Source organism: Chenopodium quinoa, unplaced genomic scaffold (assembly GCF_001683475.1).
Source record: "Chenopodium quinoa cultivar QQ74 unplaced genomic scaffold, ASM168347v1, whole genome shotgun sequence".
NCBI lineage: Eukaryota > Viridiplantae > Streptophyta > Magnoliopsida > Caryophyllales > Amaranthaceae > Chenopodium > Chenopodium quinoa.
The window spans coordinates 8,537,554-8,561,692 of record NW_018745024.1 but is presented as its reverse complement, the minus strand read 5'-3'; the positions used below and the strand labels follow the sequence as shown (position 1 = coordinate 8,561,692).

Sequence of the window (24,139 nt, the reverse complement as noted above, 5' to 3'; positions counted from 1 at the left end):
GGACTTATCCTAGTTAGCATTTGTTTAGGGATTATTAATCTTTTTTTTTTTGTCAGCTACAAATATTTATTACTACGTATTTATTATGTACAAACTTTGATTAAAATGAAAAAAAAAACCATACCCAAATTTTTTGCTTTTTTAAAAAATTAAATGATTTTTTTAAAAAAAAAATATGTCTTAAAGAATTAAAAAAAGAAAATTAAATGTGACTTTAAAAAAATTAAATACTTTGACTTTCTTTCATAAAAAAATTAAATACTTCGAATTACAGAAATAGGAAAAGAAAAAAATAAAGAAAGAAAGAAGGGAATAGGAAAAGAAAAAATAAAGAAAAAAAAGGGTCAGCCCTCTCTTCTTCTCTTTCGGTTTGGCTGCTCTAATGGGGAAAAAAACCCCTACTTTGCACCTCATTAACGATCATCAGCAATCACCGTCTTTTAATTCCAGCTTTTGATTTATTTTTGTGATTTTAATCTTGGCCTTCTGATTTTATTAATTCTCAAGCTCATGCGCAATATAGTTCGGGCGAATCGGAGGTTTGGGTTGCGTGGTTGATTAATGACGGTGGTGAGGTTGTAGACTTGTGGAGATGGGGTTGTGTATGTCGCAGGTTGTTGGTGATGTGGGGTTAGAAAAAATGGAAAATCCTATATATTTTTTTTTTCCGACGAAAATTCTATAGTTTTATTAATGCAAATCATAACTAAAATATTAATATTGATGAAAAAAATAATGTCAGTTAAAAGATTCCTTTTTAAATAAAAACTGACAAAAAAAAAATTAATGAATCATGGTCCTAAACTTTTTTAAATATCATTTTATTGTTTGCCACATGGGCACTTTGGTCCTTAAACTTTGGCGACTCATCTTTTTTCCACCGAAAACGTAAGTTATGGGTGGTTGAGGGACCAATTTGCTTCGTTTGAAAGATGAGGGACCAAAATGCTACAAATACTAAAGTTTAGGGACCGTATTTTAGCTTAACTCCGATCTAGGAGCAAAGTCTTCACAAGAGAAGAAGAAACTCTCCCAAGAGATAAACGTTAAAGGGAGCACTCTCTCTCTCTAAGAAAACTAATGAAATCTTTTTCTAAAAAAAAAAAAAAAAAAAAAACTCATTCAACAACACAAAAAAAAATGGCAAAATATCAAAAAAAATATTGCTAATATCTACTTAAATGATTCCAAAACACGCACGTCCAAAAAAAAATTATAACTCCAATATCCATTCTCTGCTTTTTACTAGTGTACTATTCAACTCTTAATTAATTGGAGCTAAGAAAGAATTAGCAATAGGCCAATAGCACCCCACAAAATGAGTCAAGATCTTGAAACTCCATTAATATCAAATGAAGTTCAAGAAAACAATAGTACGAATAATGTTATTTTTGACGGTCCAAATATAAATAGTAATAGTGAAAGTTTATTATTAAGCAAAAATGAGATATTGAGTGAAGTGAAGAAGCAATTAGTGTTAGCAGGGCCTCTTATGGCTGTGAATTTCTTGCTGTTTTCTTTGCAAGTTGTATCTGTTATGTTTGTTGGTCATCTTGGTGAGCTCCCTCTTTCTGGTGCTTCTGTTGCCACCACTTTCGCCTCTGTCACTGGTTTCAGCTTGCTGGTATGTTTACATATACTTCGTACGAGTATGTTTTTACTAATTAATCGTGTTTTGTATACAACGTATTAAGCTTGCTTTGGTACATCGCGAGTTGTGACTTTAAGGTTACAAGTTCTATTATATTCCTACCAATGGTGGTAGAGGTTCTGTTAAGTTGATTTGTGATGAGTAAGACCCTGTTCACTTCACCTTAAAAATAAAATTAATTTCATTTCAGTAAAAATAATTTCACTTCAGTAAAAATAAGTTCAGTTCATTAAAATTCAATTTTCTTAAAGAAGATTTATAATTAGTAAAAATAATTTTAGTTCGGCAAAAATAATTTCAATTCAATAAAATTAATTTCACTTCAGTAATTTAAGTTCAGCAAATATAATTTTGTTTTAGTAAAAATAATTTTATTATTTCCACTTGGAATGACTAAAGAATTGGAAGTGAAAAATTGGTGAAGTTGCATTAAAAATAATTATACTGGTTTTGAAATTGTGAATGTGAAGACTAATTTCATGTGTGACATTAAAGAAGACCATGTGCAAAGATTTTACTCTCCTCTCGCCTATAGCTAACTCATTGTTGGTGAACCACGTAAAGTTTATGTTCTTGTTTGTTGATTTCTTTAATCTTTCGTGCATCAGTCACAACTCTTACGACTGATGCTTGCTATATTGATTGATAGAGAGGAATGACATACGCCCTGGACACATTTTGTGGTCAATCATATGGAGCAAAGCAATACAAAATGCTAGGAATACACAAGCAAAGAGCAATGGTAGTAATCCTCTGCATCAGCATTCCTCTTGCAATTATCTGGGAAAATACAGGACAAATTCTTGCATTTATAGGCCAAGATCAAGAAATCTCAACTGAAGCAGGAATTTATGCACATTACATGATTCCTAGCATATTTGCATATGGTCTTCTTCAATGTCACATTGGATTTCTACAGCTCAAAACATTGTTGTTCCTATGATGCTTACTACAGGGTTTACAACTCTGTTGCATGTTTTTATCTGTTGGTTTATGGTGTTCAAGTCTGGACTAGGCAACCGAGGGGCGGCTTTGTCGAACGCCATATCGTATTGGATTAATGTGGTGTTGTTGGCTGTTTATGTGAGGGTGTCTCCTGCTTGTAAAGAGACATGGACTGGTTTCTTAATGGAGGCTTTTCATGGCATTCCTGAGTTTCTTAGACTTGCTATTCCTTCTGCTGTTATGTCATGGTAAGTGTTTATTTTATTTCATTTTAGCAAATTGTGAATTATATGAGTTCACTTGTATTAAATCTAAAAAAATAGAACATAATATAATTTTAATTTGGTCGCTTTAATGATTTATATATGCATGCGATGTGTGTTTTAAATTTTGATATTATAGCTTGGAAGTATGGACATTTGAGATGATGGTTCTACTAGCCGGTTTTCTTCCGAACCCAAAGCTTGAAACATCTGTTCTCTCAATCAGGTAACATTTCTTTACTAGTCCACTAATTCATCATAAACCTTGCACGTACCATACGTAAAGGGCGTTCTTATTTATCGCGAATTTCCTAAATTATCAGTATTACAATATTAATTAACGAGTTTAATTTAATTTACAGTCTCAACACATGTACATCAATATACATGTTACCACTAGGATTAAGTGGAGCAATAAGGTATAACAATTAATTAAATTAGACTACTCCATCTGAAAATAATTGTCACATTGTCTCCGACCTTGATCATGTTGTGCTTGTGCTCTTAATAGCACAAGGGTTTCCAATGAACTAGGGGCTGGACGACCACACTTAGCTCGATTGGCGGTATGTGTTTCGACATTGATGGTGGGAGTAGAAGGGATTTCAGCAGCATGTTTGTTGATCTTGGGGCACAATTTGTGGGGATATTGTTATAGCACAGAAGAAGAGGTAGTGAAATATGTTGGACAAATGATGCTTCTTCTTTCTGTTTCACATTTTTTTGATGGCGTTCAATCTGTGCTTTCAGGTAAGAGTTTGACTGTACATTACAACTTTATTCGATAAAGTAAATGTTACATTGATAAAAAAAATAAAAATAAAAAAAATTTACTATGTCCATTTTAGAATTAAAAAAAATAAATAAATTACATCGTACTGCTTTTTCTGTATGTGATATGCTTAAAACCCATACATAATCCTGGGCACCGTGCCGGGCCGTGCCTGACGGGCCACGGGCTGGTTCGTGCCGTGCCGGTCGTGCCGGCGGGCCCAGGATTTCGTGTCGTGCCGTGCCGGCCATTTTCAAAGGCCAGCCCACGGCACGGCACGACCCTCGTGCCTGGCGGGCTCGTGCCGTGCCGGCCACGTGCCGGCCTGCGGGCTGACAGCGGGCAGGTGCAGTTTTTTTTTTTTTTTTTTTTTTATTTATTTATTTATATGACAACATTATAAATTAATAAGTTTATAATGTATATAAGTTATAAAATTATAATTATAAGTTTTATAAGGTAACTTATAAGTTTATAACTTATAAGTTATTAAGTTATGAATTTTATAATTATAAGTTGAATATTTATGTTTTATAATTTGTATATTCAATATTTATATTTATATATTTACTTTATACTATTACTTTAAAATTTAATGTTTATGATTTATTAGTAATTGGTATAATTTTATTTATTTTTAATATGAATTTACAAATTGTAACAAAACGGGGAAAAAAGGCAAATTGGACTTTGGATGTGAATAATGCGTACTTTATATTATTATTACTTGAGTTGAGAAAATTGTACAATGATAACAATGATAAAAATCATACAATGATGGTATTAAACAAAAATTGGAAAATGATAAAATTGATATTTTTAAAATCGTACAATATACAATAATTGTCTATTCTTCTTCTCCTTCTTCTTGCTCGTCTTCGTCTTCGTATTCGTCTTCGTCTTCGCCTTCGCCTTCAAGGTCATCGGCTAGTTGCATAGATTGGGAACTAGCCGAACCCGAACCGGAAGCGGAGGTTCCTTCTTCGTTGTCGTTGTGGTCGTAAGAACGGTCTTGTGAGCGATTTTCCGAATCCAACCAATCTTTGAAACACACGCACATTTCTAGTGTTTCGGGTTTTAGACTTGTTCTTCTATCGTCTAAAACCCTTCCGGATGCGCTGAAAGCTCGTTCGGAGGCGACAGAGGAAACTTGGATAGCAAGAATGTCTCGTGCCATTGCCGCCAAAGTTGGATGCTTCGAGCTTTGTTGTTTCCACCATGCAAGGAGGTCGAGGCTGTTTATCTCATCGTCGTCCATGCCTTTGGTGAAGTCGTAACTCAGGTACATCTGCAACTCCGAGACGTCGCTTTGCGTTCTCCTGATTGATGAATCACCTGAAAACCTTGAAATCAAGTTAGTAGCTTGTGAAAATAAATGTTTGGCTTTCTTACTTACGTTTTTGGATGGTTGGGAAGGCCCTGAGCGAGGAACAGTGCCATATTTGGCTTCATAGACTCTATATAAAGCAAAAAATTGATCCTTCACATTAGTCTTATAGTTTTCTACATCATCGTCAAGAAACATGCATTGAAAGTAAATGTCAACTAACATAAATGTGTTTTCATACTTTTGCCTAGGATCTAATATGGAAGAAAAAATATAAATCAAAGGAATCTCACTATAATATTTACGCCACTTTTTTTCCATTGCTGGAAGATACTGATCATAATCACTTTGATGGCGATGATCAGCGAAAAGTTGGGCGAGTAAGCATGCATTAGAAAGAAAGTTTTGAGCACAAGGATTGTAAACAGTAGAAAAACAATACGTCATGTTATATAATAACTGTAAAAATTGCATATATCTTTCACAGTTTTTCCAATCATCATCATACAAAGCATTTTGTGGAAATTTTTGGTTGTAAAATAATGTTAACGGGCCCTTGTACTCAATTGCCTTTGTTAACATGTCATAGGTGGAATTCTACCTAGTTGGGCAATCGGTTCTAATTTTTATTACCCTTATCTTTTGTTGTTTTAGAAAATTCTTCCATTCTTTGTATCTCATGTTAGAGCTATTAATAGACATAATAGCATCTCTGATTTTGCTGTAGTATGGGCCAATTGCCCAAACTCCATCCTGTACACATAAGTTAAGTACATGGCAAACACATCTAGTATGAAGAGCTTCACCGTCTAATAGTACATCGGTTAAGTTTTGTTTGATAAGATTAGTTGTGTATGTCATAGAGGTTACATTATCAAAAGTCATAGACATCATTTTATCTCGAAGGTTGTATTCGTCTATTGCTTGCATTAAATGGTGAGCAATGTTAATGCCGGTGTGTGGGTATTCCAGCATTTTGAAATGTATTATTCTTTTTTGTAACATCCATTGATCATCTACCCAATGGCAAGTCACACATAAATAGTGATATTTATAACCACTATCCCAAGAATCGGCTGTTAAAGATACTCTACAGTTAAGGTTACTCAATTCGGCTTGTAACCGGACTTTGTACTCTAGGAAATTTTTCATTGCGGCGGAACGAACGGTTTTCCTAGAGATTCTTTTATGTTGGGGTTGTAGTGCTTTGTTAATGTAGGTGTTGAATGCGTCACTTTCCGAGAAAAGAAAAGGTTGTTCGGCGTGTACTATCATTTTTCCTAGTTCATCCCTATCCCTCTCATAGTTGTATGTAAAGCCGTATGGATGAAATTGGGAAATTTTGGGCTGGGTTGGATCACTAGCTGGTTTTGCACAAGCTTTCATGTGTCTAGATAAGTGTCCCGTCCCGTTTTTGGTAACTGCCGTGAATACACTATTACATGTTTTACATTTTGCCCATTGTTCACCATCTTTACTTAGGACAAAATAACGCCATACCTCACTCCTTCGGTTTTTCAAAAGTAGCATCTCAGTTTCGGTTAACCATTCATGATGTGTGTGATGGTTAGTAGTGAGACTAGTGGGAGTGGCAGTAGAAGGGGTAGAACCGGAGGGAATTCGGGTACTTTCTTGGCTACCTTGGCTAGAACAATAGTTTTGTTGATCACCGATATAATTAGGTGGAAATTGGTATGGTGGTAGTGGAAATTGGTTTAGTGGTGGTGCTGGAAATCCCGACGTATTATATGGCTCATAGCCCGGGGGGAAGTAAATGGGGTCATTGGTTTGACTCGTAATTTGGGGGCTCGTTGTATTTGGTGGTTCCCTAGAACTACTACTACGGATAAGTCGGCCTTTCCCCCTAGACCTAGATGATGGGTTGTTCGAGGCCATAATTAACAATTAATTTTTTAATAAAAAGTGGTTAACTATAATAATAATAATTAATAACAACAATTTTAACAATAAAAATATCAATAATAATAATTAATAACAACAACTATAACAATAAAAATAACAACAAAAATAAATAATAACAACAATTGTAACAATAATAATAATTAATAACAACAATTATAACAACAACAATAACAATTAACAACAATAATAATTAAACAAGATTATTCTAATAATAACAATAAAACAATAATAAATTTAAGATTAGTTTAGATCTTACAACCGTGCTTCAACGCTCCACTAATTACGATTACGAACTTTTTAATTTTTTCCGATATTAGGAAAATAATTAGAGAATTTAAGAGAATAATTAGAGAATTTAAGAAAATAAGGATTATTAGAGATTTAGAGAATATAAGAGATAAGAAGAAGAGATTGTGATTTTGTGATTTGGGAATGAAATGGAGGTGAGTATTTATAGAATTTTTGGGGAGCAAATTGGCAAAAAACTAGCCGTTTTTTGGCTTATTAGAGCTAGAATAAACGGTAACATTACCGTTGGCCCGCGGGCCGTGCCTGCGGGCCAGCACGGCGGGCTATGCCCGTGCTCGTGCCGGGCCGTGCCTGGGAATTCTCAACCCTGTCCGTGGCACGGGAGTTGAACTTCGTGCCGTGCCGTGCTTGAATTCGGGCCGTGCCGGGCGGCACGCGGGCCAACCCGGCCCGTGCCCAGGTTTACCCATACATGTTCTAATCAATTAAAAAGTTGAGTAACAGAGAGAGTATGGGATTATGTCTAGTAACGGACAATCTTAAAATGAAATATGTTATTATGTCCTCGAATTAGAGACTATTAAGATACTAACTTAGGGTTCGTTTGACATCACTTTGATTTGCTGTTTTTTGGTTTTTATTTTTTTAAAAAATATATTATATATGTCACATAATGAATTAAAAATTATTTAGACTTATTAAAATCATGATTATTTTGAAATCTGACTACAGAAAAGTGGAAACACCTTTTTAGTCTTCTATTTTTGGTTTTTAGATTTCAAAAAAACAGAAAACTGAAAACCAAAAATAATGTCAACCAATTAGATTGTATTATGTGAGTTTTTCAAACATGGAAAAAAACTACTACCTCCGTTACATATTATTTGCAACGATTAGACATTTTTCCTCTTTACTTTACGTCAAATCGTTGCAAATAATATGTAACGAAGGTAGTATATAGATCATGTAAGTTGCCTAAATGTTATTTTGGTGATAATGATTTTAGGCACGGCTAGAGGATGTGGTTGGCAAAAAATTGGAGCTTATATTAATTTGGGAGCTTATTACCTACTAGGCATTCCTTGTGCCTTGTTTCTAGCATTTGTGTATCACTTTGGAGGCAAGGTAAGTGTGATGGTTATTAGGCTTGTTGTAACTTTGTATCATATATACACTTCGTATGATATATTCACGCCTCTAATATATTTGTTTCTCAGCTCACACATATATTATGCGTGATTAGAAGATTATATTGAAAATATTTTAACCTTACTAGGCATGGGGCGGAATAATTAATTTGGGCCTCTTAGACCTTATTAGCTCCGACTCCATAATATATGGATAGTTTATTCGATTTACGTAGTATATACGGTAAGAAGAATTTAGATCTCCATTTAATTGAGTTTTGGTGATCTTATGCAGGGACTATGGACAGGAATTATATTGGCCTTAGTCGTCCAATCGTTTTTTCTCCTATTCATAACATTACGTACCAATTGGGACAAAGAGGTTAGTGTTATCCATTTTCAAATGCTAGTTATTATTTTGTTATAATCTTTTTGGGTTAACTAAGGGTCTGTTCTGTTCCGTTGAAATTCAGTTCAGTTCAGCTCAGCTCAGTTCAGTTCAGTTCAGCTCAGCTCTTAATTTATGTCTAATGATATTGCTAATGATATAAAGCCAAATTTTTATTCTTTTAAGCTCTTATTACAACGACAACAACAACAACAACAACAACAACAACAATAATAACAATAACAATAACAATAACAATTGAAATAATAATACTAATAATAATAATCAATAAATAATAATAATCATCAATAAATAATAATAATAATGATAATAATAATAATAATAATAATGATAATAATAATAATAATAGTAACAATAATAATAATAATAATAATAATAATAATAATCAATAAATAATAATAATAATCATCAATAATTAATAATAATAATAATAACAATAATAATATTGATACAATTCATTGTTCAAATGGTTCTATTTTTTTGATACATATTTCTAATGTTAATCTCATTGAGAAAATTAGAGTACTACACAACTTAAACTAATTTTCATAGCCAGTTAGTTCTTCGTCTTCTTCTTGTCCACCAAACTAATTATATAGTATATTTTTTGTAAATATTTTAATATGTACATTTGTATATACACATATGTATAGTAATAAATAATCAATAAATAATCAAAGATCACTAATCCGTAGTTAAAAATCACTAATTAATAAGTTCAGTTCAGTTCAGCTGAGTTCAGTCAATCGGAACAGGCCCTAAGTTTAATTTGTCTCTAATGATTGTTATTCTTTGCTTCAACAGACAAAGAAGGCCAAAGATAGGATGTGTAATTTAACAGTGAATTAAGGGCATTGTACCAAACATCATTTTGATCTTGAATTGATGTTTGCTTTTAAAAGAAGTGTCATAACTCATAAAGATGTTGAACTAGAAACGGAAAAGTTTTGAAATACAAATGCAATATTACCTTATTTGGGTATATAAACTTTTTCATGACATGCTAGTCCACCCATACTTGGATCGAGTTGTATGCGAGTCTTTATGATCACTTACTCATGTAAAAAGTGAAACACCAATTTTATAACTTGATGGATGAAAGAGTGGTTAATTAAACATAAGAAATTGGTTAAAAAAAAAGCATAAGAAGTAATGCGAAGGTTTTTTTTTTTTTTTTTTTTTTGTCCGTTGTTCGCTAATTCAGACTGGATTGACCTGGCCAAATTACATTAGACTAAATCAAATTTTTGAAATTTGAAAACATTTGTTGGTGGAAAACTACATATAAAATACACAATATTGGAAATTATAAAAAAACATAAAAAGTTTGGTGGCAATACCCACAAACGGTGACATCATCATCTTGTGTCTTAAGACTTGTGTTTAAGACTTTTTTCATTTTTCTTCAAATTTCAAGCAAGTCTCAAGTTGAGACTTCGAAATTCCAAGCTCAACTTAAAACTTGAGGTTGGGACCCACCTCAATTTTATTTTTATTTTTTTAACGCTTTCTACATATAATATGTCATATATTTGAGTCTTAGGGCTAAAGTGATACTCCGTAAATTTGGGCAAGTCTTAGTGAGTCTTCATAAGAATTTGATGACATTTAAACCTTAATTTTTTTTATTTTTTTTTTGGAACAACGACAACAACCCCCCCCACCCCACACACACACAGAAAAAAAAAAAAAAAAAAAAAAAAAAAAAAAAACTATTGAATTTATTTTTTGGCCATCGTTATGAAATACACTCTGTTGACTGTGTTGAGGTATGACATACACGACCAATACTCAATCCCAATTCCCAAAGATTTGTAAGTAACTTGTGACCTCCTCCCCACCCCTTATATCGATCATTGCTTGGGCCTAACGCCTAAGGCCAAGCATACAATGGGAGTGATCATGACAAATTTTTCTAAATGCTTCTCAAATAAATAAAACTTGAGAATAAGAAGCAATGTGTGGTTCGTGCAGGCGGATGCACGATCCACATGGTGTATCTCTTTAAAAAAAAAAAAGCGGAAAGAACATTGCATAGAAACATAAAGAACATTTAATTTAAGTGAAAAGAACATTTAGTTTAAGTGAAGAGAACAGAACATTGTATAGAAATGTAAAGAACATTTAGTTAAAGTGCAAAGAACATGTTATAAAATTGTAAAGAACATAACGTGCAGTTAAATAATGTTCTTTATCTTCATGTTATTTGATTGTCAGAATAATGTACTTTTATTTGTGAAATATGTTAATTGTTTATTTTGAAATATTCTTTGAATTTTGTGTTTAGATTATGGTGGTTGAATGAAAATAATGTTCATTACATTATATTATCATTAGAGGTGATAAAAAATTCGGGTCGGGCTGGGCCTTAACATAATATATCGTGTCCAAAAAACCCGGAAAAGGTAGAGGGCTTTTCGGGTTTTTTTCGAGCCGAGTTTGGATTTTTAACTTAAAAAGCATTTTTAGGCTTGTCTAAACCCACCCTTATTTTTGGGCCGGGTCGAACTTGATCACCTCTACGGACGTTCTTTAGATATATATAAAGAAGATGAAGTTGGATGTTTTTATTTTACAAAATAGTTATATGTTTTTTATAAAACAACTATAAGTTCATTACAATACAACTATTTGGTTTGTTTTTTATGAAATAACTATATGTTCTTTACAAAACACATGTATGTTCTTTACAAAACACATGTTTGTTCTTTACTGAGCAACGGAATGTTCATTCCGCCTTTTTTAAGAGAAAATGGATGCACGGAGCATCTGCATCCGCCTCCATAGAAAAAATTTCAAATAAGAAGAGTTAAGTTGTGATTGCGATATCAATCTTAATCAATAATAATTTGATCGGGCTTTAAGTACTATGTATTAGATCTCAATTTGATTTTATTCGAGTTTATCCGCAATTTAATAATCACTTATACCTTAGATCATTTTTAGTAGTCATTCATACACCTTATATTTTGTATATTCGAAGCTAAACAACAAAACATTGCCATCAATAGTCACCACTTATATAACCATTACAATTTTTAGTCATCCTTAATAATTCTTATATTATTACATTCAAAGATAATAAACAAAAAAACATTACCATCGATAATCACCACATATATAAACGTTAATTAACTAGTCTATAATCATTAAGCTTAGTAAAACTAGTAGCATACTCATTGCTAAATTACGTAAGAACAATCGTTTTCATGAGCAACCAAATAAAGGACCATACCTTGCATCCCATGAAATCGATTGAAATTGACTTGGCCAAAAGAGTGATGCAATTTGCATGCTAGGTTTTGTTGCATTATTATCCTATTAGACTAAGTCACCAAACAAATTCATCCACCTGTCCTTTTATCTTTGGTTCATTGTACTTATGTTAATTTTAATAAAATGTATAATTTATAGTCTTTAATTTTCTATGGATCATCCAATTCAATCAATTCAAGTAGGTTTGTCTTTCTTTTCATCTTTTATTAGCAAAGACAAGTTAATATAAATGTGAACCTACTAAAACTTGGCGTATTTTTCATGTGCCAATGTGACATATATTTAAAGTAAACTTAGTTGTGTAAATAAATGTTAAAAACTTGTACGAAGAATATAGAGGTGGTAATTTCACATGTATGACAACAATCCAATTCAAAGTTTTGAGAGAAACTTACACTCTACACGACGGCATGAACAAAAATGAAGTAACTCAAACTCAATCCAATTAGACAAATCTGTGATATTATAGGCAACTACTTACATAGTTTTTGTAAGATAAATTTGAATCATTTAATAATTAATTACCATGAATTCAACACGAACTTTTGACCAGTTTATCCAATTTGATAGCTTTGTTTTTATCTTGAATCAGAATAAAAACTGTTTTTAAGTCAATTAACTTTTACATTTAACTTTTATAAAACAATCATCGTTCAAGTAAAAAAATAAAATAATAATAATTATAGATAGAGGAAGTACACTATCTTTACCAATGCTCTGTGATTAAAAACTAAAAAAATTGATAATAATAATAATAATTCTAACTACTTGTCTATTCCCTCTGTCCCTTATTTTTTTGCCCTATTTGACTTATCACATTCTCAAAATAGCGTCTTTAAACGAATATATCTTTATACTTATAAGCGTAAAAAACTATAAAAACTGATATCAATAAAATATACAACAAGACAAATGCAACAAGACCTCAATTGACTATATAATCTCTTATAAATTAACTAGAATTAATAATCAAAGTTATCAAAGTCTAACCTACTATATACTATTCTACTACATACTACGTGTACTTTATACAGTTATATTACCTCATTATATATACATTATGCATTAAAGTCTCCCACAATCTCACATCATGTCATGTCTATAATTCATCCTCTTCTTATTCCTATTCATTCCACCATTATTCTCCATTAAAATCCATCCTTTATTCTACTCCTACATTATTATCATTATTCCTTCATTCCACTATGATCACTTTTAATACCTATATTCTTCTCTTCATTTTCACGGTATTCTCACGTGCTAGTGACCTTCCTGGCACGTGGGAACTTCTAGTACACAACGTTGGCATTGCTTCCATGCACACCGCCGTCACATACTTTGGCACGGTGGTTCTCCTAGACCGAACCAACATCGGCCCCACTAAGCTTCTCCTACCTAAACACCATTGTCGTAATCACTCTAACGACGTCGTTTTGAAGCATGATTGTTACGCTCATTCTGCTCTCTTTCACCCTACAACCAATCAAATCAGACCGTTAAACATTCAAACTGACACGTGGTGCTCATCCGGGCAGTTCCTCCCTGACGGAACTCTCCTTCAAACGGGTGGTGACATGGACGGGCGGAAGAAGATTCGTAAGTTTACGCCGTGTGAAACGACGGAGTTTTGCGACTGGGAGGAGCTAAACGACGTCGTTTTGTCCCAAGGAAGATGGTACTCTACTAATCAAATTTTACCTAATGGTGATGTTATTATTGTTGGGGGTAGAGTTGCCTTCTCAGTCGAGTTTTACCCTCCGAGGCAAAACGGTGCCGTTTTGTTTCCTTTTCTTGCTGACGTGGCAGATAGGCAAGGAGATAACTTGTACCCATATGTTCATCTTCTACCAAATGGGAAATTATTTATTTTTTGCTAATACTAAATCTGTTTTATATGATTATGATAATAATTTAATCTTGAAAAAATATCCACCGTTGGATGGTGGGCCTAGGAACTACCCAGCTGCTGGATCGTCGGTTATGCTTGCATTAGATGGTGATCATTCAACGGCTGTGATTTTGGTTTGTGGTGGGGCCCAATTTGGGGCATTTATTACAATGGATGACTCGATACCGGCTAATGGTAGTTGTGGTCGGATTGTAGCCACTTCAGATGACCCGGTTTGGGAGATGGAGGTCATGCCTTTTGCTAGGATCATGGGTGATATGGTCATGTTACCAACTGGTGAAGTGTTGATCATAAATGGTGCCCAAAGTGGGACCCAAGGGTTCGATTTGGCGTCTAACCCGTGTTTGAACCCGGTCCTCTATCGGCCTGATCAGCCGGTTGGGTTAAGATTTATGGTGCTGAACCCAGGTACGGTTCCTCGGATGTACCATTCGACTGCTAATTTGTTACCGGATGGGCGGGTTTTACTAGCGGGTAGTAATCCGCATTATTTCTACAATTTCAAGGCGGAGTTCCCTACTGAACTCCGTCTTGAGGCGTTCTCACCTGAGTACTTGTGTCCAGATCGAGCTAATCTTCGGCCTGAAATAAAGACGTGGCCTAAAAGCTTAAAATACGGTGAAGAATTCGAGGTAGAAATAACAACTACCCTCCCTCTAGTGGCACCCATTGAGATTAATTTGGGAAGTGCACCATTTGCTACACATTCTTTCTCTCAAGGACAAAGGCTAGTGAAGTTGAACGCAAAGCCCGCAACTCCTAGCACTAATGGGTGTTATATAGTTAGTTGTGTGGCTCCACCTAGTGCAACGGTGGCTCCACCAAGTTATTATATGATGTTTGCGGTGAATCAAGGTGTACCAAGCATTGCACAATGGGTCCAATTGGTTGTTTGATGATATCATATGTTACATCAGGAATGAACAATTTCAGTTATATTACGGAGCAATGATCAACTTACCATTCTATTGCGAAGACTCAAGAAGTGTACATGTATATACTACGTATTTGTTGGCTTTTCTTTAGAATTAAAAGAGAAAAGTAATTCTAAGATTGATTTGTAACAGTGTAAATGTAACGCCAAACTGTATGTAGTATATAATATTTAAGAATATCTTAAACTCTCTCCTTGTTTTGCTTGTAATCTCGAGTCGTTAGGAGCTAGTCTCCTCTTTCCACTTAGTAATAAGAAAAAAAAATACTACCTCTATTAATGGTTATCTGCAATTTTGGAATATTATTTATGAGATATAAAATATACCAAAGTTACGGATAATAATTAACAGAGGTAGTATAAAAAATTTAACACTATCTATTCTCTATATTATGCAACCAATCGTTGGCTAGTGTTGGTGCTTTTTAAAAGCCCCTTTAATCTTCTTTTTTGAAATTTCGTTATTCTTGGTGAAAAGTCCATATCAGTTTTTCATGATTAGGAAAGGAAGATTCTTGTATGCATTTTCTCCATTAAGAAATCGTTCAAGTGGTAAATGAATGGATGTTAGCATGTTACGCTACTTATGTTTATCTATAAATAAACCAATAGGAAAATGCAATGATTTTACTCCTATATTTTTTTGTAACGATAAACCCCTATATTACTGTCTTATATTACTACATTTTATTATAAATTTTATACTACATCCGATTCATTTTAGTTGCAACAAAGGACAACTTTACGCAAACCAAGGCAAAAGATTGAAAGCATGATTATGGAAAAATAAGGGTATATGCTTAACTATTAATCCAACCCAAAAAAAAAAAAAACCTTAATTAAATTTAAACAGTAACCCACCACCACTACTGACACCACCAAGCATCACCCAAACCACCCACCCACCACCACCAAGCATAACTGAAACCATCCACCACCACCTAGACCGAACCCAACTCCGTCGATGCACCACCACAGCCACCATCCCACGCACCCAGCAACCCACGAACCCAACACCCACCGAACACAGCAACCCACGAACCCAGCAACCCCACGAATGAACCCAGCAACCCGCTGCCCACCACCACCACCACCACGAACCCAGCACCCACGAACCAACGAAACCAACCCACCAAACCAATGAAATCTACCCACGAATCAAACCTGCCGATCTGAAACCACGAACCAAACTTGTCGATTTGAAACCATACCCACGATCTGAAACCACGAACAACCCACCGATCTGAAGCCAAAAACTAAATCTGCCGATTTGCAACCCACGAAACCAAACCTACGACGCCGATCTGCAACCCCCGCCGCTCGTAATACCATGAAGCTACCATGAAAATAGGGTTGGAGGAGGAGAGAGAATGTTAAATGGGATAAGAGTTAAATTAATTAAGATTGGGGTTTAATCTAATAAAATCAGATTTGTAATTTAATAAGGGTGTTTAAGAAAAAAAGTAAGGACATATATGTCATTTTACAGGCCAAAAGTTACCAAATAAGGAAAAAAAAATTTGTTGCAAGTAATTTGAACCACCCCAAAATGAAAATTGTTGCAACTAAATTGAACCGGAGGTAGTATATTGATAAAAACTTATTGTAAAAGTCAAAAAGATATAACAAAAACAATACTGTAGCAAATTAGCAATGTATACTCCATATTCATCATTCCATACTCCGTATTATTTAGATTGTACAAGTAGTAAATTAGCACAAATACACTTTTGTCTATTATAGAGCACTCACATTAGTGAACAAAAAAAGATTTATTCATTCTCTCTCTAGCCACTTTCTCTCTCTTTCCAACCAAATTTGCTCATGAGCATTGTTGGTGAGGAAATTTTATCCCACTAGTGATCAAAAAATAATTGAATTGCTCATGAGCATATTTTATTTTGCTTATTGATGTAGTAACAATTCTACCATTTTTGGCTTGAAGAGTATCCCCCGGAATTACATGGGGCGATTTGTAATGACCTTGAAAATTTATTGAATTAATAAAGTGCTATGCTTGATGTTTGTAAAAAATAAAAAAAAAATTTTAAAAAAAAAAATTCTACCATTTTTGCTCATCAATTTTGGATGAATGCAGGGTCCACGTATTTAGTATTCATCTTCAATTTTGCTCATCCTATGAGCAAATTCTAACTTGTTCATGAGCATATTTTATTTTGCTCATTGATATAGTAACATTTCTACCAATATTGCTCATGGGCAAAAAAATGCTCACTAATGTGATTGCTCTTACAATATTATTCCCAATAGAAACTCAAGGCAAGGAATTTAACTAATTATAATTGTTTTGTAATTAGGATGGAAGTGTTTTTATTTGTTAAAACAAATCCACATTTTATTTTATTAATTAGATATCTAATTACAAATTTATTTTTTTTAAAAAAAAAAAATAAAAAATAAAAAAAAAATAAAACCCAAAGATGGTACTTTTATTGATACTCCGGAGAGGCAGAGATGTAGTACCTTCCTTTAGGGTTACAAATCAAAAAACAATTGACACTACTTAACACCTTTTTTTTTAAAAAAAAAAAAAAAAAAAAAATTTACTACGCAATAGTTTTTACCACCTTTCAGTCTTTTTCCTTCCACAAGTTTCTTGTCTACCACCGGAGTACAGATTCCGTCCAAATTTCTGTTCAAGTGGTGCCCATTGACAATTTTTTTTCGACTTTTTAGTTATAGCACGGCAAAACAGAAGCAACAAAGGGATGCTACTTCCTCACTGAAGTTATATGCTCTAAACAAAAACAGAATACATGCTACTTGACCTAGCAGCATGAATCCCAGAGCTAATAGCCGGTTAAGCATGTACCCTTTACAGTATACAGAATAAGCTATAGCACTAAGAGAGCATAGAAGGATCAAAAGTATTTCGAAGAAATGGCTATTTCTTCAGAAGCCTAGTGAATTAGTGATTAAACCTGGAATGAACTTAAAGGTCATTCTCTCATTCAAGTTTTAAGAGCAGCTTTGTGAACCATCGTCTCCTTGTGTATTTGATGGCAACTCTTCTCAACAAGGTCAAGTAGCTTCTCCAAGTTCATTGACCATGAATTGAGGACGTCATTGCTATCCTTCACTACCTGAAAACATACGACCCCCATTGGCCTGTCTACCTTTGCCACCAAAGCCTTAGAGACAACCATATCAGATAGATGCTTCTCTGTTTCCTGAGACCACAAGTATAAGTCATATCAGAGTAAGAAAAGATGAGATATATAAAATCAAGTCAAAGTACTAAGACATAACTTGAATCTATCAAATAAAGTTGATGTCATTCTTTTGAAGGGGCTAGATTGACCACATTGAGTGGATTAAGTAATCTGCTAGCTCGACTAATCTAAGTGACTCCACATCAAGCACAATGAGATCAATTGCATAACCAACGTAAAATGAAATTTCCACTGTCAGAGCGAAACTTAAATTTCAACTTAGGTCTAGAGAATATGTATATAAATCCTGTATTATTTAAAGAATGCATGCAACATGCATACCAAACATATTAAATATAACTGACATAAGACTTGCTAATTGAAACATCAAATTAAACAAGGATTTTTAGAAGAAACATCCAAAAAGCTATCTAATGTATCTAGATAGATAGAATTAAAGATAGAAATTATAGGAAATGTGCAAGTGTTCGAGCTCATAAAGGCAGCAAACCTTAATACTAAGGCACAATAAGTCTGCCAGTCTCTTCAAGGTGATCCTCGAATAGTATTTTGAAATAACAAGTATGTTCTGCAATGAGAGCAAATAATCAAAATATGATTATTAACCTTATTGTCTGAGGATTGTAGATAATATAGATCAATGGTAGAAAAGCTTACATGTTCAATGACCCTTTGTTTTAGATCTTCAGCAGCTTTGTCGCCTAAAGAGCCTCCAAGCAAACTCTTCTCATTCTCAAATTCGCCCTCAAATTCATTCCAAAGACTGGTCCAAAGGACAACCTCCATTGTCACCAGCTGTTTCAACAGTGACCTGCAGCAGTACATCAAAAGAACCCATAACACAATGTAAAATACATATTAGAAGTATAAGTGAAATAAGATGAAAACCATTAAGGCAGTAAATGACATACTTGAACTTAGGGATTTCAAAAAGGTTCTTATCCTCCAGAGTAGAGTTTAGAAGGCTTGACTGCATTGGATCATGTGGGGCAAGAGCCAAATACCAGCATATTTTCCTCAAAATCTGAAAAAATACCAAATTAATATACTGTAAAGATCCGCAAGAAAGTGCAACATGATAATAGTGAAGTATTGTTCACCGGTGTCCACTGCTCAGGGTCTTCCTTGACAGATGGGATCTCATAGATAGCCTTGTAGCATCGACATATTTCAAGGTAGTCATTGTGGTGCTTGTAGTATCTAAACAGAAGAAACTCATTGAGTCCCCAGAATATCAACTTCAGATTAAATATGTCAAATCAACAATAAGAATAACAAATCCATTTCAATAGCATGGATAGCATTTTCTACAGTGACCAAACACAATCATTTGTGTCCTCACTCCTCAGACCTCAGTAGTATAGGCAAGAGGGAGATTTCAAAATCCACAAAAGCAATCCAAAAAAAGTTGTACTAGTAGAGTATGGCAACATTTTAAATTTTAGCATAACAATTCAATCTATTTTAAGATATTTCAGTATATCCCACAACCCATTACAATGTAGGATATTCATCTAAGCTGGATTTAAATAAGGGGTTCTCCTCCTATGAAGAGTAAAGGTGATAGTTGAGTATGATGGATTGATATAATTCTTCTTCCTCCCTAGTCAGCTTTCCTTAAAAGGGCATAGGAGTAATATTTTGGGTGATTTCGGATGCAGAGAAATAAAGTCAAGGATTGTATTCAATTCACTTATATGGAAGGAAATTTTTTTTTTACTACCTCCCACAGAGAAATTGTTCTCCTTTCCACTCCCTCCATCCTACTTACACGTCAATCTCCAACCTTCCCAAGATTCCAACATTACTGCTTCCTCTCAAGTCTCAATCCAACATCTCCCTTCCACTAGTAGCAATCTTTCAAAGCAATATCAATAATTTTCAACACTTTTGACACCAAAAGTGCTGTCACCAACAACAAGATTCTAGAACAATCTCCAAAGGATGCAAGCTCTCTCACATTTGTGATCTAAGCTTTTATTTCTTTAAGATGTCTAAGGGTGTAAGAAAGTTGGAGATGGTGCAAATGAACTTGGATTTCAGCAAGGATGATGGTTAAGATGTAGAGGAAGATTGACAGTAGAGAGAGACAAAAAGAAGCAACTGGACATGGAATCAGGTAAAGTTATAATGCTAATGTAGTGAGCAGAGATAGAATGAGAGCAGAGGGGGTAAAAGTAATCTATGGCTGTCCACCAAGCTTACAGAAAAAGAGAATTTCCCCTGGATTATTAGCCTAGAAAGCCCCCTCATAAATTTTACCCCTTTAAGTTATACTTTGCCTCCAATTATGCCATTAGTCTATTTTCTCTACCTCTTTAATCTCCCTAAGAGGTAACAGAATCTCCAAATATCAACAAAAGAAATAAAAGCCTAAAAGGGCACACACAGAAATTTTCCAAGCTAAAGATTTGAAGAAAAAACTACATTATATTGACTACTAGCAATAAATAAATAAATAAAAAAAAAAAAAAACCAAAAATTCATGGTACCTGGCATAATCCACTTATTTAGAAATGAAACTAATTTATAATTTAAATCCCAAGGAAAACAATTACTGCGAAAAGAAAAAAATTCTAACTGCAAAGATATCCTAGCAAGAACAGACTAAGCACTCCGTTGATAACAATTTTGATTTTTGAACTCACCGAATCATCAATTCGTAATAAATACGCTTCAATTCTGGCAACGAAGGAATATTAGCAGGGGCCTCTTCTACAATGGCATCACCTTCCTTAGGTTTCTTCTTTTCTTTTGAAGGATCAATATCGAAAACTCTGGGACTAATTCTTCTGGAAAGGATTTGAGCCCGAATATAGTCTTTACGGTCTAAGCAAAGGCGAACCTGATAAGCAGAAAATTTTCAGTTTTAACTCCAACAGTAAACAATTACTGCCAGGAGAACAGAAAATGGAACCAACAAATCTTGAGAAATGGGACATACTTGCTCAAGAATAAAAGCAATCTTTTCAGTTTTTGCCATTGCACCAAAGGTTTCAACCTGCAGTATCACAAGTATGTGTAATGATGATCAATTACGCAACTTTTACCTGAAAAACAGAGTATCACAGATAATGGAATCATATATGTAAGCAACCACACTTACCGCTATCTCTTGCATCAATTCAGCAGCCTCGTCGATAAGCCCTTGTTCTTCCTTAATCTTAGCAAGAATCTTGATCAACCGTGCCCTTTCTATTTCAACATATATCTGTAACAAACAGAATACGACATGAAACATATGAAAGAGCAGAATCTAACAAAAGACAAGCTCAACACAATAATATCTGGTTACCTTGCCAGCAGATACACTATTCAATGTTTTAATGAGCTCTATACGAGTATCAAGATCAGGTGTTTGATCAATGTAACCCATGGCTTGCTGCACCATCGCTGTCACAGCCTGTAAATAAAGGAACCTCCTGGTTAAATGCTTCATGAAGGAATGATGACTCCAAGATTACAAGGTAGGTAACTAAAAAGAAAAATACAATAAACAATTATGTTGTTTGAATTCTGTCTGGTGAACCTTGAACCATATAATTATGGATAATTAATCCAAATAAATTACTCAATTTCCTTAAAAATTCCAAGAATATCAACATAACACAATAGAAACAAGTAAGGTTCAATATGCAAACATAGAATGGTCCAGAAAGTGTAATAAGGGATATGCTACTACTGAATTCAATGATGTCATAGAATGGTCCAGAAAGTGTAATAAGGGATATGCTACTACTGAATTCAATGATGTTGTGGTGTCAAAAATAAATAAATTCTCAGCTGCAACTCAAGGCATATACAAAATGAGCAACAAAAACAGCAGAAGAAAGAAACATTCTAGGCTTCCATTCACCAGCGCCAGTGGGGTAAGGAAATGCTATCCTTATAGAAGGATCAAGGATGGATGGTATTAGCCATACTTGATCACTTAACCCTGAAGTTTTCAGATTAAGGATAAGTCCGGCTGACTCACTGCATATTTAAAGCACAGATATTATAATAAATTACGTAACCACAGCCGCTTCAATCATGATAAATTTTACTGAAGTATAAAGCTAACAACCTGTTTGAGTTGACCTCGGCGCTTTGACAGAACAACAATCTGATCATTCAAGGTTTTCCAGGCTTTAGCTTCAAAGCATAACTGGAGAATGTCACATGCAGCTTTTCTAGTTCCAGCAACATCTCCAGCAAGTCTCGATTGCTTTTCAGCATTCAATAATGCATCTATTTGTGCTTCCAGATTGCTTTGATTGTCCTGTAAAACAAATGCCAAGAAAGAGCACTGGTCAAAAGCTTAACGGGTAGAATGAAACAAAAAAGGCAGCATGATAAATTTCATTTCCTAAAATGAAGGGAACCAAAATCAGATAACAAAACTTTGATTTTGGGAAAAAGAATGTAATTAAGTGCATTAAAGCTCATATTAGCATCATCAAGGCTTCATTGTAGAAGTTTGGGATAAGCTATGTTTTGTAACTTCAATCATTCCATGTCCATTTGCAAGCCAATGAGGTAAGCGCTACTTGAACTGAATTTTAAAGATGAGATGATTTCAGGGATCCAAAAACTTCTACAACGAAGCCTTGATGGTGCTAGACATATGATAATTGCATTACAAGTTTACATCAAACTCAGGTATCAAATCAACTGCACCCAAATTCTAATCAACAATAAAATCAAACACAAACCCTCTAAACTAATGCTCTAAAGTAATAAGTACTCGATGAGTATTAAATGTTTAAAATCACTACTCACTACTTTCAAACAGATGAACAAAGAATATTATTGATTAATGTATTCATGAAAGAGTAACAAAAAGAAATAGAAAACAACCTCTTCCTTAACAGCTTCAAACATGAAATTCAATTTCACATCGGCTCATTCATAACGCCCAATTATAAGGTTAAACACTAGTAATCAGTATGTTGACGCATTACAATACATCAAACTCAAGTAATACATCAAAAATAGACAGATTTTAATCAATTTATATGAAAAAAAATCACACTTCTAATCATACATCCATTTGAAAACCCCATTGTATAAGCTAACTACCCTCTTCCACAAAAAGATTCAACACTATGAAAGCTCAAGTAATCAACATTAATCGTTTAAATTACGCTAAATTTCATAATTTAGACTGAATACTCAAAAACCCCAGAACAATTTTCCCCAAATTATTCACAAATTCTAAGCGAAATATAATTTAAATTTAAATGCAACAGAAACAAGCTAAATCATGTGAATTTCAGCATCGATAACACTAACAATCTTTAAAATTGCAATGTATCATTTCAAATATGAATGAATTAAACATATAAATGCCCAGATTTTGCTTATGATAAACCCCCAAAATCAATCAAAATGCTATTAACAATCAAGTAAATTTTGATAAAAAAAAAACCCAATTCATCATCATTGCAATGTAAGAAGAGAAAACAAAATTACGAGAAATTGTACCATTTTTGCTCAGCTCGTAAATTCCCAGTACCCCGGTTTATGACTGGGAAATGAAAAACTGTAGTTTTAAATTTTGTTGATTCCGATTTTGACCCTTTGATTTTGTTTTAATTTCCAGATCAATTTAATGGGTTTGTCATTTTTTGTTTTGGGTTTTTTGGATTGGACCAATTTGGTCAATTTTGTTTTAGTTTTCAGTGCACTTGTATTGAAATTTTACTCATATTGGGCAAGCTAACGCATGCATCAATAGCTAGTCATATCTGAAAGCTCTTTCGATTTTGGCTTTTAAATCACAAAATTTACTTTTTGGCAAAATTAATGAGAGAAAAATATGTAAATAACTATATTTAGGGTTATAAATGTCCAAGACAACTAAGATTAATTGTCCAAGCATTATTTATTTAAAAAACTTTTACACATTAATGAGGGTGTGTATGTAAATACACATTTTCAAGGGTATAAGTGGCATCACACTATTCATAAGACTCATCTCAAACTTTTTATATGGTAGGGATATACAGTTAGACCTGGAAAATGGGTCATTTGGGTTGGATATGAGTCGGTTAACATTTGGGTAGGGTGTGGGTCGGGTCGGGTAATTTTGGATTTCGGGTATGACTTGGGACAAGTAACGAGTCGAGTCAACTTTGGGTCGAGTATGTTTGGGTTAAACCATTTTTGGATCGAGTAT

General features: G+C 33.9%; 1 protein-coding gene and 2 pseudogenes across 1 annotated transcript; 2 read left to right on the top strand and 1 right to left on the bottom strand.

Moving 5' to 3' along the window:
- Positions 1-1,092: 1,092 nt before the first annotated feature.
- On the top strand, positions 1,093-10,311 carry LOC110708501 (annotated as a pseudogene).
- A 41-nt stretch (positions 10,312-10,352) lies between these two features.
- On the top strand, positions 10,353-15,635 carry LOC110708500 (annotated as a pseudogene).
- A 1,696-nt stretch (positions 15,636-17,331) lies between these two features.
- Positions 17,332-23,590, bottom strand: LOC110708502 (26S proteasome non-ATPase regulatory subunit 12 homolog A-like). Its single transcript, XM_021886632.1, has 11 exons — positions 23,446-23,590; positions 22,046-22,240; positions 21,275-21,382; positions 21,086-21,190; positions 20,924-20,980; positions 20,628-20,824; positions 19,080-19,179; positions 18,891-19,003; positions 18,637-18,790; positions 18,470-18,547; positions 17,332-17,976 (listed from the first exon to the last, which is right to left on the bottom strand). Exons 1-11 carry the CDS (start codon positions 23,446-23,448, stop codon positions 17,758-17,760), a joined length of 1,329 nt encoding a protein of 442 aa, XP_021742324.1. The 5' UTR covers positions 23,449-23,590; the 3' UTR covers positions 17,332-17,757.
- Positions 23,591-24,139: the final 549 nt, after the last annotated feature.